The sequence below is a fragment of the Zerene cesonia genome, chromosome 13 (genome assembly GCF_012273895.1).
Source record: "Zerene cesonia ecotype Mississippi chromosome 13, Zerene_cesonia_1.1, whole genome shotgun sequence".
NCBI lineage: Eukaryota > Metazoa > Arthropoda > Insecta > Lepidoptera > Pieridae > Zerene > Zerene cesonia.
This window is the reverse complement of record NC_052114.1, coordinates 6,149,287-6,165,775: the sequence shown is the minus strand read 5'-3', so window position 1 is coordinate 6,165,775 and position 16,489 is coordinate 6,149,287. Positions and strand designations below refer to the sequence as shown.

At 31.8% G+C, this 16,489-nt stretch overlaps 3 protein-coding genes across 3 annotated transcripts; all 3 read left to right on the top strand.

Moving 5' to 3' along the window:
• The first annotated feature begins 34 nt into the window (after positions 1-34).
• On the top strand, positions 35-6,266 carry LOC119831305 (doublesex- and mab-3-related transcription factor A2). Its single transcript, XM_038354606.1, has 6 exons — positions 35-168; positions 509-718; positions 4,385-4,558; positions 4,928-5,022; positions 5,449-5,614; positions 5,970-6,266. Exons 2-6 carry the CDS (start codon positions 560-562, stop codon positions 6,264-6,266), a joined length of 891 nt encoding a protein of 296 aa, XP_038210534.1. The 5' UTR covers positions 35-168; positions 509-559.
• Positions 6,267-8,235: 1,969 nt separating this feature from the next.
• On the top strand, positions 8,236-9,226 carry LOC119831304 (protein THEM6-like). The gene is made up of 3 exons (XM_038354604.1): positions 8,236-8,380; positions 8,588-8,802; positions 8,993-9,226. Exons 1-3 carry the CDS (start codon positions 8,236-8,238, stop codon positions 9,224-9,226), a joined length of 594 nt encoding a protein of 197 aa, XP_038210532.1.
• A 655-nt stretch (positions 9,227-9,881) lies between these two features.
• LOC119831479 (protein THEM6-like) lies at positions 9,882-12,422 on the top strand. The gene is made up of 3 exons (XM_038354856.1): positions 9,882-10,158; positions 11,651-11,865; positions 12,165-12,422. Exons 1-3 carry the CDS (start codon positions 10,017-10,019, stop codon positions 12,393-12,395), a joined length of 588 nt encoding a protein of 195 aa, XP_038210784.1. The 5' UTR covers positions 9,882-10,016; the 3' UTR covers positions 12,396-12,422.
• The last annotated feature ends 4,067 nt before the right edge of the window (positions 12,423-16,489 follow it).

The window sequence follows — 16,489 nt, the reverse complement described above, 5'->3', positions numbered from 1 at the left end:
TCAGGGTGGATTATTATGTGGGCGGTTGAGCTGATATTTGTGAATGTGATAAAGTGATAATTATATTGAAAGATATTATTGTTTGCGTTTTAAAATATAGGTATCATTTTGTGATTGTGTTACAAAAATATATAAAATTGTTTTTTGTACTGTAACTACAGAACAAAGGTAAGTGAAATATTTTTAAAGATAATCAAAAGATTACTTAATATGTTTTGATCCTGAAAGTGTAGTAGTGCGATTTAAATTTTTAAAGGTTTAAAATAAATAGTGTATAACATACTTAAAATAAAAGTATTCTCTTAACTTTATAATAAATTTAACAAAAATATACGTACATCGTCAATTATTCTATGAGATTAATAGCATTTTGATTTAAACTTTAAATTGGTATCTACATTTTTATTTGCAACCGTTTCTAAAATCAATTTAATTATAAGACTGCTTTTTGAGTTATTTAATAAATCATTGACTGCAATAATTATTACTTAATTGTTTGTTACTTCAGAGTGAATTTTAAATACCAATAGTGATTTTTCAAAACACAATTAACGAAATAATGAACGGAGGTAGAGCGAGAGTGCCGAAATGCGCTAGGTGCCGCAACCACGGACTTATATCAAGTTTGCGGGGTCATAAAAAATCTTGTGCCTATCGAAACTGCCAATGCCCCAAATGTGGACTTATCAAGGAACGACAAAGAATAATGGCAGCTCAGGTAAATATACTCGTACGTACTCTTAACAATTTCCACAATTTTACACACATTGAAAGCTATTGGGTAGCCATCACGTCATATCCATATAGGCTTATTTTATTATAAGTTTATTTGCTTTTTTTTTTGTTCTCTGTCATGATACAAAATTAAAATATAAATTTTACTCGCTTATCTTGTATATGCTCACTTATCGGAACATATCATGAAATTCATACATTTATTTTGTTAACTGGTTGTCTGGTATATATTACTGTTTAGCAATAACCCTTATAAACTTTATAAGGGTTATTGCTAAACAGTACAAACAGTTTATGTTCAATTTATTAATTAACGTTTGATTTTTTTAAATAAATAAATAAATGACTAGGTTAAAACGCTTACGCATCGGCAATTTTTGTGGGAATTAGTGATTTTTGATTTGGCATTAATTAACAAGTCAATACAAGTAATGTTTAATCAACAAACTATGACTGAATATGCTCATAATATCTTTATTGTTTCATACTTTTTCAACCAACAATGTAAAAATCTGGTGAAACGTTGCAGTATACTGGAACAGGCAAAGGGTCAGAGGAACCATCAAATGCGCTATCGTATTTAAAATAATTTTAATAAACATGAGATAGATTTTTGAATGAATTAGGTGTAATAATGATCAAGAAAAATTTACTATATTATCTACCTTGTAAACTCATTCATGAAACCCTTTCGCTAATTCGCTTCACTTCGCTTCAAAGTCACTTCTACAATATAGTTAGTTACATACAATATGTTATCTGTGTTTCTTCTTTAGAAATAAATGCGCTGCATATATCTTAGGCACGTCAACTAGTAGGACTTTTTGGAAATGGTTAGAGCGTGGGTTGAATGCGAATGCGAAGTATGAAATTTTGACAGTAGGTACGGTACACCTACCAACATTAAATACAAATTGCCTTAATTATACTGAGGAAAATTAATTTAAAATAGTATAATTATCACTTCAGTGACACTTTTTTGTGGTCAGGGTTTTCATTGAGTATAAATCTTCGCAACCGTCCATATTAAATTTGTATAAATCCAAAGCTCACTTTCCGTTCTTAGGATACTAGCTGCGCCCTCGGTTTTACCCACGTAAGTCGGTATCCCGTAGAAATATCGGGATAAAAAGTTGCCTATATGTTATTCCAGTTATCCAGCTGTCTACGTACCAAATTTCATTGCAATCGGTTCAGTAGTTTTTGCGTGAAATACTAACAAACAAACACACATCCTTACAAACTTTCGCATTTAAAATATTAATAGGATAGGATGTAGTAGGATAGGATTTTTTGAGACGTCCATTTAGAAGAGGGATTGCGGGATTATTTCACTAATTCTTTGAAACCTTTTTTCTGGACCGATTACAAAAATTCTTTCACCATTAGAAAGCTGCAACTTCAATGAGTGACATAAGCTATATGTATGTACCACGGGCGAAGGTTGGACGAACAGCTAGTGTAATATAGTTTTAATTCTATAGACAATTTATAAATAAATATCAAATATCAACGCCCATGTTGAAATTAAGTAGGTGCATTATTCTAATATTTAAACGTTAAAGCCATCAATACACTAGCCTCACTTTTATTCACGTTTTAATTAAACTTAATTACAATAACTACGACCGATTTCAGAACATCATCGCCAGGTTTTTCGGTTTCATACTTTTTTCAACGAATCTTCTAAATTGGCACGTAATGAAATTTCAAATATTAGCTGAAAGTAGATATCTAGGCCACTATTTCCTCTTTGTGTTTCATCTTATTTTCTAGGCCATAATGATAGGTATTTTTGTAAATTCGCTTTTCCTATATTCTTAGAATGACTCGCTATTTATGATGGCATTTATATCACAATACAATTCCTAAGTATCTTTTTCGGGTAAAAAAGAAGAATGCGAGAAATGAGTAATATTATAAGATTGTTGTGATATCAATACCTGCCTAATTCAGAAATAACACGCGACGTGAAGGCGTTAATGTGTTTTAATGTAGTGAAATCGAGATCAGCTAATGCGGCGCTGGGTTTATTTGAACAAGTGGCACATGTTTACAAAAGACGCCGGATGAAACATCGATCGGTTTGTACAGTAATGCATCGCTGTCGATGTCCCACCACTTTTGTACGGCATTTGGAGTTTACTTTTAATTAATTCTTAAAAGTTTTTTTTTTTGAGAATATGTACTTTAAAGAATGGAACACAACATTTAAATAAGTATTGTACAAAAAGTTTTGTGAGCTGGTTTTGGGCCGAAAGATAGAGTTTTATGAAAATTAACTCTCTAACTAGTAAACGATAAACTAATGAACTATCTAGCTTTGTTCTACTTTAATATCTTTTAATTTAATAAATTTGAAGTTCCATCTTTAAATTGCGTTATATATTTATAAAGAACGCTTATAAACTTCGATTTCATGGTAGCCCAATTTCAACGAGTTGTTACAAGTGTTTTCTTGAAAAAAAATACAGATTCTAAACAAACATTCTTATTACTTATTCCAGTCGCAATTCACGTTATTCAATTTGTAGGGATCAGATTTTGTTTTTGTTATCAATGAGGCGAGAAACGCTTCGGGTGTGATCGCCTATCCCGTACTATTTCCCCTGGGTGACCGCTTACCAAACATAAACATTGTCTGTTTATCATTGATTTTCTGGTAAATTAATTTACTTTGATATCAAATTACCTAACCTCGTTTAGATCAGTTCAGATGTGGTGCGTCGTAGATTTTACTTCACTTTACTTTACTATATTTTGATATTTAGCTATGTACCAATATATGCTTATGTTATTATAAAGATTAGTATTATATTATGTATAAGCAGTAGCGGATTTAGGTTTGAGGCCCTAGGCCCGAGACGATTTGGCGCCCCTCAACTGCTGTGTATAAGTCTCACTGCGATGACACTTACACATCTATGATTACACATTATTATATTGGGGTTCAAGGACTTTCAATAAATTAACTAAAAATGTGTCCTTGGATCTATCTACCTATACATCTACTTATCACTACATGGTAGGTATAAAACGAAGTCGCTTTCGCTGTCCCTATGTCCCTATGTATCCTTAATTCTTTAAAACTACGTAACACATTTGATAAAAGGTTATTTCAAATAGATAGAGTGATCAAGAGGATGGTTTATATGTATAATAATATCAATTAAACTACTCCGAATTTAACGCGTGCGTAGCCGCGGACAAAACCTAGTACATAAATAAAATAGTAAAAAAACTGTGTCTGTACTTTGAAGATAGTAGAAAAATAATCATTGGAGAAGTATTCAAAAAAGTAAGATAGCGCGAATCCAAAACAATATTGTGTCTGTTCGTTTGTACACGTCAATAACCGGAACTATTGGACGAAAGTGAATGAAAGTTCTTTTGTTGTATTGGTATTAAGTCGGGGCAACGTATAGGCTGTAATTTAAAAACAGTTTTCTGTGGGGGTGTGGTACTTCCCCGGTGCGAGCTGACCCATTTTGTGTCGACGCGGGCTTGACTCCCACATACATAACATCTTTATGTTGCTGAAAAAAATTTCAATTTATATTTATTTCTTTCTTTAAGAATGTATTGTACAACACCAAATTAAAAATCATAAAATAGGGATTAAATATGTATCTCTATTTTCATTTAACAGGTAGCATTGAAGAGGCAACAGGCCGCTGAAGACAAGATAGCCCTACATTTGGCCTCAGTTGAAAGTGGAACATCTTTAGAAACCTTACCTCCCGGTCGGATATATGGTATGAGAGTGACAGGACCGTGTCAAAGTCCTGGCCCTGAACCTGATTCCGCTGTTGAAGATCACACTGTAAGTTTTTTGATGAAGGTAGATTTTTCGATGTACAGATTAGTTAGTAGAAAACTATCAAATATACCCTATATTTGATGGTTTTCTCGAAATTATTAGTATTCCTTCATTCAAATTCTCCATTCAAATTAAAACCCAACACTCTAAAATATTGGTACATAATTAAAGATTATTTTGTTACTAGATAAAATATAATGGAGTGGAAAATAATTTAAAATGTACTAACTGTATATTTTTTATTCTGAGACACGTTTGAAGTTGGCAGCTAGTTATCTTAATTAGGTTTAGACATAACTAACACATATTTTATATGTATTTATAAATAAAAGAAAAAAAAGTGGATATTTCATATATGATAATAATTTTTAGCCGATACACATCGATAGCGAAACAAGCGATTCTCTTCCCGACTGCTGTACATCACCAGATTCTTCTGGTCACAGTTCGACGGCCATACGACCATGGTATAATAATATTCTATCGACTTTTATGAAATGTCTACATGATAGCATAATTTTGATATTACTCTTAAGTTAAAACGCAGAAAGGGAAAATTTATCACAGTAATATTATAAATGTAAACGTATGTTTCTATGGATGTATGTCCATCAATCACGCTGAAACTACTGAACAGATTTTAATGAAATTTGGTATACAGGCATGAGCATTATCCAATAAAATGCTCCCATGGGATAAAACAGGATCCTTATATCCGGACGGAGCCGGGACGAGCGTCTAGGATTTCATATTTATTGATGAAAATGTATAATGAAATATTCAAAGCTTAATCATAAACAGTTGGCTCCATAATAATGACTTATAGGTTTGTATTAGTTTCCCAATTGGCAGTTGAGTTATAGGTTTAATTTCATTTGATTTTTTTCCCATAGTGCCTCCTCGAATGACGATTGTACAGATGCAAATCCTGTTAGTACAGCAGGATTAGAAATGTTAAGGAAACTGTTTCCTGGTAAAAAGCGCTCCGTATTGGAACTAGTTCTCAGACGGTGTAACCACGATCTCTTACGCGCTGTTGAACATTGCAATGCAGTTCAGGTGAGGGCGTCATTGTGTAATTTGTCATTGTTTACCACGATATGTATGTATGATCACTTTGTTTTTTTTACACCACTTATTACGTTATGACGTAAGTAGGTACATAAATCATCGATTCATAATTTGCTAATGAATTCAAGGTTAAGCATACTTACGCATGGTTCAAGGGAAACTATTTATATAGCTTAATTATTCAAAGTTAATAAGTCAATTTCATTCCTGCTTTTTAGTTCTTAGTTTTGATTTGAGCATTTACGCTAACAGCACTACTATTATACATACGTAATTAATAAATAGTAAATAATATATAAAATATATACGTCGTTACAACTTACAGGAAATATGTTTTTCACAGGACTCTAGAGATAAATCTATGCCAAAGAGTGCATCCAATCCGTTGAGCTACGATGTATCACTCTCAAATCCTGAGGAACCGTCACGGTGGTCAGCTTTTAGGCCAGTGGGTCCCAGAGCACCGCTAATGTCCGCGCTCGTGATGGGACGAGTGTGCGGTTCCGATTGGTTGGTTCCGCTGCCTGCTTTGCCCACACTTTCAGCGCCGCTGCTACTCCCTCTGCAACATCCACACGCACCGCCGCCTCCGTGCAACCCATGCTCCCCTGATTGCCGCCAATGTAATGGCCACCACTAAAACGTCATTCCAATTTGTAACGTTTGCGAAAAGTATGATTTAAATCTATGAATATGAAAGCTTCTCGTAGAATAAATACTATTTTAATCTCGTAGCCGACCCATCAATTGATGTATTGTGTTAGCTAATTTCTCAATAAATATATTTTCTGAGTAATTCAGAAGAATATTTCCATTTTGTTCATTCGCGTAATTTGATCTATAGATATACATGCGTCTTCAAAAAATAGAATTGCTGTTGGTTTGTACACTGATTCATAGCATATTTTGAGTTATATTATTGTTAATATTTGTTTTTGAACGCAAATAAATGAATAATAGCTCATTATTGTTTTATTTCTCATACATTATTTCGTAAAAGTTATGGATTAATCCTTTATTATAGCTAAATATTTGCTGAGTGCAATACAGACGGACTGAATTTACGAATTCGAGTTCCTCTATAACTGTTTGCCGGGTGTCGCGTGTTTTGTGAATTTGAGGTAGAAATAAATAGACAAGTAAACAGAGGGTGTTGGCATGTCTTATTGCCACTGGCTATTACTGCTGACAGAAACAAATCCGTTGACATACTACAAATGAAGACACCTTCATGCTTATTGCTATATTTATTTAATGTCACATTGTTTAGATAAGTTGTTGTTTGCACTTTATATTAACATACTTTGATTTTTTCCACAATCTTTTCATAGATTATAAAGAAAACAAACACTTTTGTCCCTGACTTTGATCACGGTCAAAGACAACTATAAATAGCTAGGAGCAAAGCTATTGGTATAATGTAGGTCTATGAATTCTTCTTTGGCAAACAATAATTTAAATACAGCAGTAGAATAAGTAGAGATAGAGCTCTCGAAATATGTTTGCAAATAAATTGTACAACTTAGTTATACAATCCATAATTTATAAATGAATACTGTAACATATTTTAATATTATCAACAGACGTTCACCAAATGCTTTTTTATATTTATTTTATATTATAACTCGATAAGGCTTTCAACCGATTGATATGATGATTTTCTCTGTTTGATTGGAAAGTGTTGCCATTGGGTTCCATTTTAGAACCTGGAGGAACTCCCCCGAAAAATGTCGGTGACTTTAATTGTAGAAAAGGTTTATTTTGTTGTTGTACTTAGACTTGTAAAACCAATGATTGAAAATGCGACTAATCGTGATAAAGTTTACATCTAAGTACATTTTTGTTATTTATTTTTTGGGTTAAACTAATTTTTTATTTTTTTAATCAATCTAGTTAAATATTCCGTTAATTCTTAAAGTGTCCTCAATACTAAAGACGCATTCTAATAACAAATACGTATCGATGCGGGTTCATATAAATGGGATTTTATGGATATTTTCTTTATGCTATGCGTCCAGTGACAATGTAATAACCATCAATGCCACACGTTAAAATGCGCAACAGCAAAGGATATTATTTGTAACATTTTCGTGAAAATGTAACATTCCCGTGGTTTTGAACCTATTATGTTTGGTTACCAAGGGTATTTTTTGAAACAACTTTATGTTAGTAGATTCAAATATATGTTCCTGAAGAAGTAATAGATAATCTTTCTTTTCGACATTATGTATTAAGATTTCAAATCAATTTTTCTTGGAAGATTAGGAATTAATCTGCTGGTGGAAATTTTTAGTTTTCTTGATATAGTTTCAATTATTCACAGAGTGTAAAGAGATAGCTTATTTGTGTCGGATTTGAGATATTTGTTCCGATATATTATGTCCATTTAATATAAATTTTACATTGCCATGTATAAATAATGGAAATGAATAATACAGAAACAGTTTCAATAAACTGAGTAGGGCATGGTTAATAATTGTGGAGTTTATTTATGTAAATGAGATCAAAGATCAATGTTAAATATTCGTAAGTAGATACCTACGACCGCGCCGATTGTTCTGCTATGAATGCAATACTTGACTTCATCGTTTAAAAAGAAAAGAGGAATAATGTTCCATTGCTATATAGCTATTGTTTTTCTTGTATTATGCATAACATGTGACATAAGATACTTTTTACGAACCTTGTTCACTGTGCTGAGTGGTAGATTGTACGAAAAAGTTTATTTCTTGAATGATGTCACTACCATCTACGGTAAGATATTATATATATTTTATGTGCTAAAATCGTGTTAAGTACAATCATTTTTCTTTCATTGTGGCAAAAATATTCGCCATAGTTCAACATACTTATTTTCTGTTTATCAAGTTTGGAGTTAGACATATTCGGTGGAAAAAAAACATTTTCAAATATTAATCCCTAAGTTTATAGGTTAATATAAGAATGGCGGTTTAATTACAGGGCTTTGTACTTTTCAAGATTGCGATATTTTCTTCAAGAGTATACGGATAGCGAGACTGGTAAGAGAAATCGATTTTGCCAGATATCATTTTTATGATAGGACTGGCATCTATAAGAGAAGTAAGGAGTTAGGTATAAAGTCCTTACAGGGATCTACTTTGACGGTAACCATGGATCCGGTGCCCTTATTTTCTCTTTATAAAATAAACACTAAAGTAAGTGTTTTTTTGAATACTAAATGTATATATACTGTGTTCGCTTTTTTTATATATTTTTGAGTCAATGCCGAAACTGGTTTGTTTATATCAGCTTATTTTGATTTCTTAGATTTTTTGTGGACTCAAGTTAATTTTCGTAGTATTTTCTTTGAATGGTTATCAATAGTAAAGTTCTATTTATTTACAGTTAATTTATTGGGATGATAGATCACTATTCTTTGAGCACGAAGTTATAACACTGAGAGACGGTAAAGTAAGATGTTTACTGATATCTCGACAATATGCTATTGGACAGACCAAAGAAACAATACCTGAACTTCTAAAAGGACTGTCTGGGTCTGATTATGTGCCATCAATTCCAAGACATATTGAGTGTTGGTTGGAAAGTATGAGGACTTCAAGCGTTAATCTTCGTAAATAGATTAAATAAATATATCTGTGTAAGTACTTAATGGGATTTTAATTCGTCCACCCAGGTCTTATTGAGACCGACATACACAATAGTAAAATACTGATTACTTTTTTTGGAACTATTTTCTCGGCACATTAAAAATTCAAGAAGTACCTATATTTTCTCCCTCTTTTTCACCCTCCTAATCAAGTAATCGTGCATCTATACATACATATAAATAAAATTGGAGTGTCTGTTCGTGATATTGAAAGAAGCGCTTTTTTCTATGTGTAAATATACGGTAGATGCACTAAAATAATATTTTTAACAATTTTTGTCTTTCGATCTGTCTGTTTGTTTCGGCTAATCACTAGAAGATCTGGATCGATTTTGATGGGACTTTTCCTGGCACATACTAAGGCATAACTTACTTTCAAATCGAATATTCCCACGGAACTATTGGGATTTAAAAGAAAAACCCGTTTACGAGGGTGAAAACGAGGGACGCTGCTAGTAGGTACATTAAACTCAGCTCACCGCGAACTTTTCTAAAATTTTTTAAAGACATTTAAACACAATATGTGATATAATAACTAGTTCTACCATTAGTTATAGTACTTATTTGAGGAATGCAATCACGTTTCGCTGCTAACTTCACTATGAATCTTACAGACCGGTTCAATGGCACAATGACGTCTAGATTGTGTGAGCTATCACCGTTTGAATAATAATATTTGTATAGTTAGCTTATTTTATCGTCGCTCGTCAGTCGATACTTGCATTTGTAACGTCGCGCACTTGTTTTGATATATTATTTAAAATGTACTGCATTGTCGTATCAATCATTGCATTAGCGTATATATTCTGGGACGTCAATTACTTTCTAAGAGTGGCTTTCACCATAGGAATCGGAAGACTCTTTAAAAAAAAATGTGGGCTTAAAGATTCTTCTACTATTTACGGTAAGTTATTATAATATTTACTTTTTAATAATTGAAGGTTATATAAAATTTAATAATTAAACTTATTCTAACATACCTATGTGTAATTTTATACATTTTATAAAATATTACATTCAATTTCATTGAATGCATTGTTACTATGAAAAATAAAATTGTACTTTGTATCATTGTAAAGTAGATCGTATCTTAAAATTATACGACACTCGCGTTCCGCCCCGGCTTCATCCGTGGTACACTTTATGTAGTAGTCGGAGATTTCGCACATATCCAACGGTAAAATAATTGTTTGTAATCGGTCAAATACCTAGTTACTGAGATTAGATGGTCGACCAAACTCTTCTGCTTTAGATTATTAATTGTAGAAGGTACTTTAAATCATAATATAAATAATACGAATAAAATTAACTTCATATAATTATGTTCAACGAAATTTTCTGTTCGTTGAAAAATATAGATAATAATTTCGCAAATATACGAGCATAGAGAGGGTTGGAGGTTTTATGAGTATTTTTCACTTAATCAGCGTAAGCAAAACTATAAGTTACAATGACCATATTACACCCTATATGGACACCCAGTTTTAAAAGGTGAAGTCGCCAGGATTACAGTCCGATGTTTTGGCAAGTATGAAAGTTTTCCCTTTAGTCTCCATGAGCGAGATTTAACCCAGGTCCTTTGACATCTATGTCAACTGATAATGAGCACTGTACAAAGGACTTGAGGAGCCTATACATTATTAGAACAAAAAAAAATTGTAAATGTCCTTGTAAAATGTTCACCATATAATATACAGGTGCCCCGCTCTTTGTGTCAAAGCAAGCAGCTTTGCATACGCTGATTATCTAAATGGAGCATGTAATTGGATAAGATTTATCCATATACATATACATTTCTGTACAATAAAATATCTTTTAAAAAGAGTAATTGCTGTGCGGTATGCACGGGGCTCATTTGGACATATATATATGGTTAAATACGAATACTAGGCCCAAGTTTAAAATTTTACTTAAAATATAGGCATTTTATTTAAAAACATTTTAGGGGCTATCCATACATGCAGCCAATAAGAAAATAAATTTATTTTAGAGATGTCAATGCACATCACTCGACATGCAAAAATCCAAACCCAATGAATGAAGTAGCGTACATATATACAACAATAAAACGTGTTACTAGTTATTTTTGTATTTTCCCCATATTCCGTAACTTAATCGCGTATTTTTTTGCAAATTTGATATGATTCGGTGCACTCGATTTTGTTTTGTGTTCGTGTTGTTTTGATTTTTTTCTGACCCAAGCAAAATGGGTAAAAAGTTATTTCCTTTATATTAAAACAAATGTTTCTTTCTTTCTTTCTTTTTAAAACCAAAAAGTGTTTAGTCGGGATTTTTTTTTTATTTTACATGGTTATAATTCTTGTTTAAAAATTATAATTATGCATATTTGGAGTAAAATGTTGAGTTATAGCATAAATTATTATAATTGTTCTCAGGATTTTGCACGACACAGGACGTCGACATATTTCTAAGACATATGAACAATGCCCGTTATGTGCGAGAATTAGACTTTGCCAGGTTCCACTTCTATGACGCTACGGGAATATATGCAAATATCAAAGCAGTTGATGGTCATGTATTACAAGGAGCATCTACTATTCGGTATAGAAGAACTATACCCATATTTACTGCATACAAGGTTGAGACAAAGGTAAGATTTACGAATTTGTGCAATATCTTTGAATAGTCTCATTCTTATTAAAATAACCATTCACAGAATAAATTTGTAATAAAATGACCTGTGGGTTAATAATATGAGCTGACAAGAGGCCTTTCGTGACATTACAAAATTCCTAATAGGTCCTTATATCTTATGCATTGTAATAAGCATTTGAATTACTTACAACATTAACAAACAAAAGCGAATATTATATGATTTTACTATTTTTCTTATATTTCCCGATAAATAACAGAGATGAATGCGAATTGTTATATTTGTTTTTATTTTAGTTGGCATACTGGGAGGATAAATCTCTATTCATCGAACAGAAGTTTATTACACTAAACGACGGTTTTGTTCGTGCTATCGTGTTGTCGCGACAAAACCTTATTAATGTAGATGCCGATACACTACTGAAAAATATTCCTGGAGCAGATAGTAAACCTCAGTGTCCAGAGGAAATAAAACATTGGCTCGAAGCTATAGAAATATCCAGCGCTAAATTGAGGAAGAAAGATTAATTTTTGAAAATTATATGTTTACATTTAAGATAAAAAGGTTTAGATAATTATTGCGCTCTTTTATTGATAATTTTACAAATTTTATATGTAAGTCTCTATAGACTTGGTCTATACCATCATTATTATTTTTAATAAAGTTAGATATATGTTTTCCATACTTTTAGTAGGGGAAAAGTGATGGCATGCTTACTTGAAAAACGCTATTTATTCGACACGTTTTAAACGTTACTGTTCTATAAGTGATTTTATTTTTAACTCGCTTTTATAAGGTTCAGTTGTTTATTTTTAATTTACGTCTTTTTATCGGTCTGGCAGTAAGCCACACCGGAAAGGTATGGCAGCTTGATTTACGTGAATGGCTACTGCACGGTAATTAGCTGCACAAAAATTGGTCTGGCATAAATGGTTCAGTAAGCCACACCAGAAAAGTATGGCATCTGATAATACCTTGTCTCAATACAATATTTTTTTGTGCAACAAATCATTCAATTTTCGTTATTTTTCCGACACGTTCGATTTACAGCCACTCTTATGACGCCGCTGGCAACGAACATTATTTTTATTTTACCTAATATAACCCCTGAAGCACCGTCAGACTTGTTCCAATCACCAATTTTTTGTGTTTTTATCTCATGGTCCAAAAGACGGGAAAACTTGTTACGAAACGTTTTTCCGGATTTCTGACCGCTCATATGGTTTTGATTACACCCGATGAAAAAAATATGATGCTCATAGCAAAATTATGAAAAGAAATAAGTAAAAAAAATAATAATCATTTAGATTTTATTCATAACTATATTTTGCAATCTGAAAAATCATTCTATTTCGTAACTGACTTCCTTAATATGAAAGACGGGTTTTACACATACAAAATTAATTTTATACTAAAGATCTAAAAATTATACAAGTGTATGGCCTTATTTGTTATTTATTTATTCATTCTTAATTGCTCTAAAACTTAATATAATTACGAACTTAATAATTTGATAACCAGACGTACGAAGAGAAATTAGACAGAGGAGAGGAGTAGGGCAGAGCATAGCATTAAAAATTATGGTTTGTTCTTTCCCACGTTTAGCTCCATCTTCATACCAAGTTTCATCAAAATCGGTTTGACAATAACGTACTTTCATACAAATTTTCATCCCCTCTTTCAACCTTTTCTACCCTTTTTTCGCGATAAAAAGTATCCTATGTCCTTTCCCAAGTTGAGTTCTATCTTCATACCAAATTTAGTCAAAATCGGTTCAGTGGTTTAGGCGTGAAAGCGTAACAGACAGACAGAGTCACTTTCGCATTTATAATATTAGTAGGGATACTATAAATAACATAAATACATTCACAAAAGTGACACTTTACACTTAAGTTACGAAAACATGAATTTTCAGGATTCACATCCAAATCCATCCATAAATTAGAGGATAAAAGTATGAGACTACTAGCTGTGCCCCGCGGTTTCACCCGCGTAAGTCCGTATCCCGTAGGAATATCGGAATAAAAAGTTTCCTATTATATATGTTATTCCAGTTATCCAGCTGTTTACGTACCAAATTTCATGGCAATTGGTTCAGTAGTTTTTACGTGAAAGAGTAACAAACATCCATACATCCATACAAACTTTCGCATTTATAATATTAATAGGATATCAGAACAATATTAAATACACTATTTAACTTATCTAAACGATTGAAATTAATATGTTATAGACGTATGTATTTACATAAAAATAGAATATGGCGGTATTTTTTCAAAATCGAAATCGGGTAACAGTTGTTAAGAACTCTAAACCATCGAACTTGTAAATATATTTTTTATGAACACCAAAAAACAAGTGTTTAAATTTTGTTGGCCAGTCAAATATAAATTAATCCATATTTTTTTTAGTCACTCACTTGTTATGGTTGACCTAAATTTAAAAAATTACGAATATGTATAGAAAAGTTGCTTAAAAGAAATTCAACGACTCCATAAAATTTCTAACGTAAATTTTATTTTAGCAGTCTTTATATGACTTATAGAATAAACTACGTATATATTATAAAAATGTGGGGCGAAAAGCTAGTTATTAATTAATTAGAGCTTCACACACCATTCACCATTTTAAGTTATGTCGAATACTGTCATCACACTTTAGAGTCAATTTAAATAATGCACTCATAATATTGTCTTCAGTCTTCATATCTTACCATATAATTATTCAATTTAATGGTATTATATATTAAAGTGTAACATTCAGCTATATTTGAATATAATCGCTTAAGAACCAAGTTTATAATTGATCTATCGATTATTTTAAACGGAAAACTTAAAGAGAACGACTTGGGGACAACCGGAATAGGACACGAGAAAATGACCTCTATGCTACATTGTATATACACAGACGGAATTACTGCACTTCCAAAAATGCACGGAGAAAAGTACGAAATATAAAAACAACTTATAAAAGTAAATCAAATCTCACCAAAAATCATTTTATGCTAAATGTTTCTTTGGTAACGAAACGGTCAGCTCACATATTATAATTAAATTATTATTTATTAAATTGCAGCTTCTACACTGCATGTACAGCATATACAGTTAGAGACTTCTCTACACGTATACAGCGGAGTTTTGGCAACTTTTCTTTTTCGATAAGTCTATCGGGAAGTATTTGTTGCCTACTGTTTTACTAATATCAACATTCAACATCAATTGACAAGACGTGAACTCCGCTTACGGGTGCAACATATGGTAAAAAGCGGGTGCTAACTGCGATATCAAATTACAAATACACTGCTTGTCATATGTCCCCAACGTAAGTCTAAAATTACTCTTTAAACATCTTGGTTATTTTACGGTTAAAGTATTTATGCTTCACTTTTTAACTAATTGGGTGATTGGTAGAATTACTTATTACTTATTGTTCACGCCAATTAGAAATTTTTGCTAGCAAATACTAATTCTTTTAGTGCATTCAAAGTAAACTTCGTTATTCCTTAAAGAACTCATGAAATATAATTAATCGTTTAATGGTGAGTCCTAATAAATAGACATAATTTATCAAAAAGTAGATTTTTGATAAATTGTGATATATTATTTACATAACAATTCGGATTTATATCATGTAAAGTCCGTATTTAGGTGCCTTAATAATAACAACACAACATCACACATTATTATTAAATGTGATTGGTAGATGCGTTTTCAAAATCTTTATTGGCAGTGTTTATTCATGAGTCTTGACATGGATTAACATGAGGTTTATGTAAAAAAGGACCACACACACGAAACGCGCTGCAATGGAACGATTTTGATATTTTAGAAATATTCTCAATTGAACTTGAAACACTTTCTGGAACTAATCATCGAGTTTTTATTAATAACTAAGTTTTATGTACCTACATAAACAATTATCTAACGAGAGAGCCTTCTTGTGATTGTGCTTAGATATAATAAGTATGACGATGTAATTAATAGAAGTAAAAACAATATTTTTCTCACGCCAATCATGAGCTTTGTAACAATTGGGAACATGATTAAAAATTAAAAGAAAAACCCGGCCAAGTGCAACTTGATATGTGGAAAGGGCTCCGTACGTTGATTATACTACAACAGTTTAGTAGTTTTCAGAACATATTTTTGTCTGTATTTGTGATTTCTATAAGAAGGAATTTAATTAAAAAACTTGTTAAAATTGTTGAAATTGTTCACATCTACATAATATAATAGATCATCTTGTCTAGAGTACCTATATTTTATATAATATACATATATTTGGTGGGATTTGTGGGTACCTATCAAGTATCTTTTTCATAATTCCAATAAGGAGAGGTGGCGCTTAGCCACCGTATGTGTCTCGTCGCGTAACAATAATAAAATATCCATTAACTCTAGTGCTAGTTTTCTTTCTTTAATGTTTATTTATTTTAAACATAGAAGGTCTTCCTAATGATATCAGACATCAAAAGAATTATTCACATTATGCAATTAGATGTGTACATACAACTTTTGTAAAAGGAAAGCGGTTAAATAGTATTTATCATACGGTTAGTATATTTTAGTTATTAGATACGTGTTGTGAACATGAAGTATAATTATACATCATAAATTTCCTT

What these genes read in the sequence shown, in the direction of transcription:
- LOC119831479 (XM_038354856.1), top strand. Translation starts at nt 10,017, where the DNA reads ATGTACTGCATTGTCGTATCAATCATTGCATTAGCGTATATATTCTGG. An exon ending in AGATTCTTCTACTATTTACG is followed by an intron (nt 10,159 to 11,650) that starts GTAAGTTATTAT and finishes AATTGTTCTCAG; the next exon opens with GATTTTGCACGACACAGGAC. An exon ending in CATACAAGGTTGAGACAAAG is followed by an intron (nt 11,866 to 12,164) that starts GTAAGATTTACG and finishes TTTTTATTTTAG; the next exon opens with TTGGCATACTGGGAGGATAA.
- LOC119831305 (XM_038354606.1), top strand. Translation starts at nt 560, where the DNA reads ATGAACGGAGGTAGAGCGAGAGTGCCGAAATGCGCTAGGTGCCGCAAC. An exon ending in AAAGAATAATGGCAGCTCAG is followed by an intron (nt 719 to 4,384) that starts GTAAATATACTC and finishes TTCATTTAACAG; the next exon opens with GTAGCATTGAAGAGGCAACA. An exon ending in TCGACGGCCATACGACCATG is followed by an intron (nt 5,023 to 5,448) that starts GTATAATAATAT and finishes TTTTTCCCATAG; the next exon opens with TGCCTCCTCGAATGACGATT.
- LOC119831304 (XM_038354604.1), top strand. Translation starts at nt 8,236, where the DNA reads ATGTTCCATTGCTATATAGCTATTGTTTTTCTTGTATTATGCATAACA. An exon ending in TGATGTCACTACCATCTACG is followed by an intron (nt 8,381 to 8,587) that starts GTAAGATATTAT and finishes GTTTAATTACAG; the next exon opens with GGCTTTGTACTTTTCAAGAT. An exon ending in TTTATAAAATAAACACTAAA is followed by an intron (nt 8,803 to 8,992) that starts GTAAGTGTTTTT and finishes ATTTATTTACAG; the next exon opens with TTAATTTATTGGGATGATAG.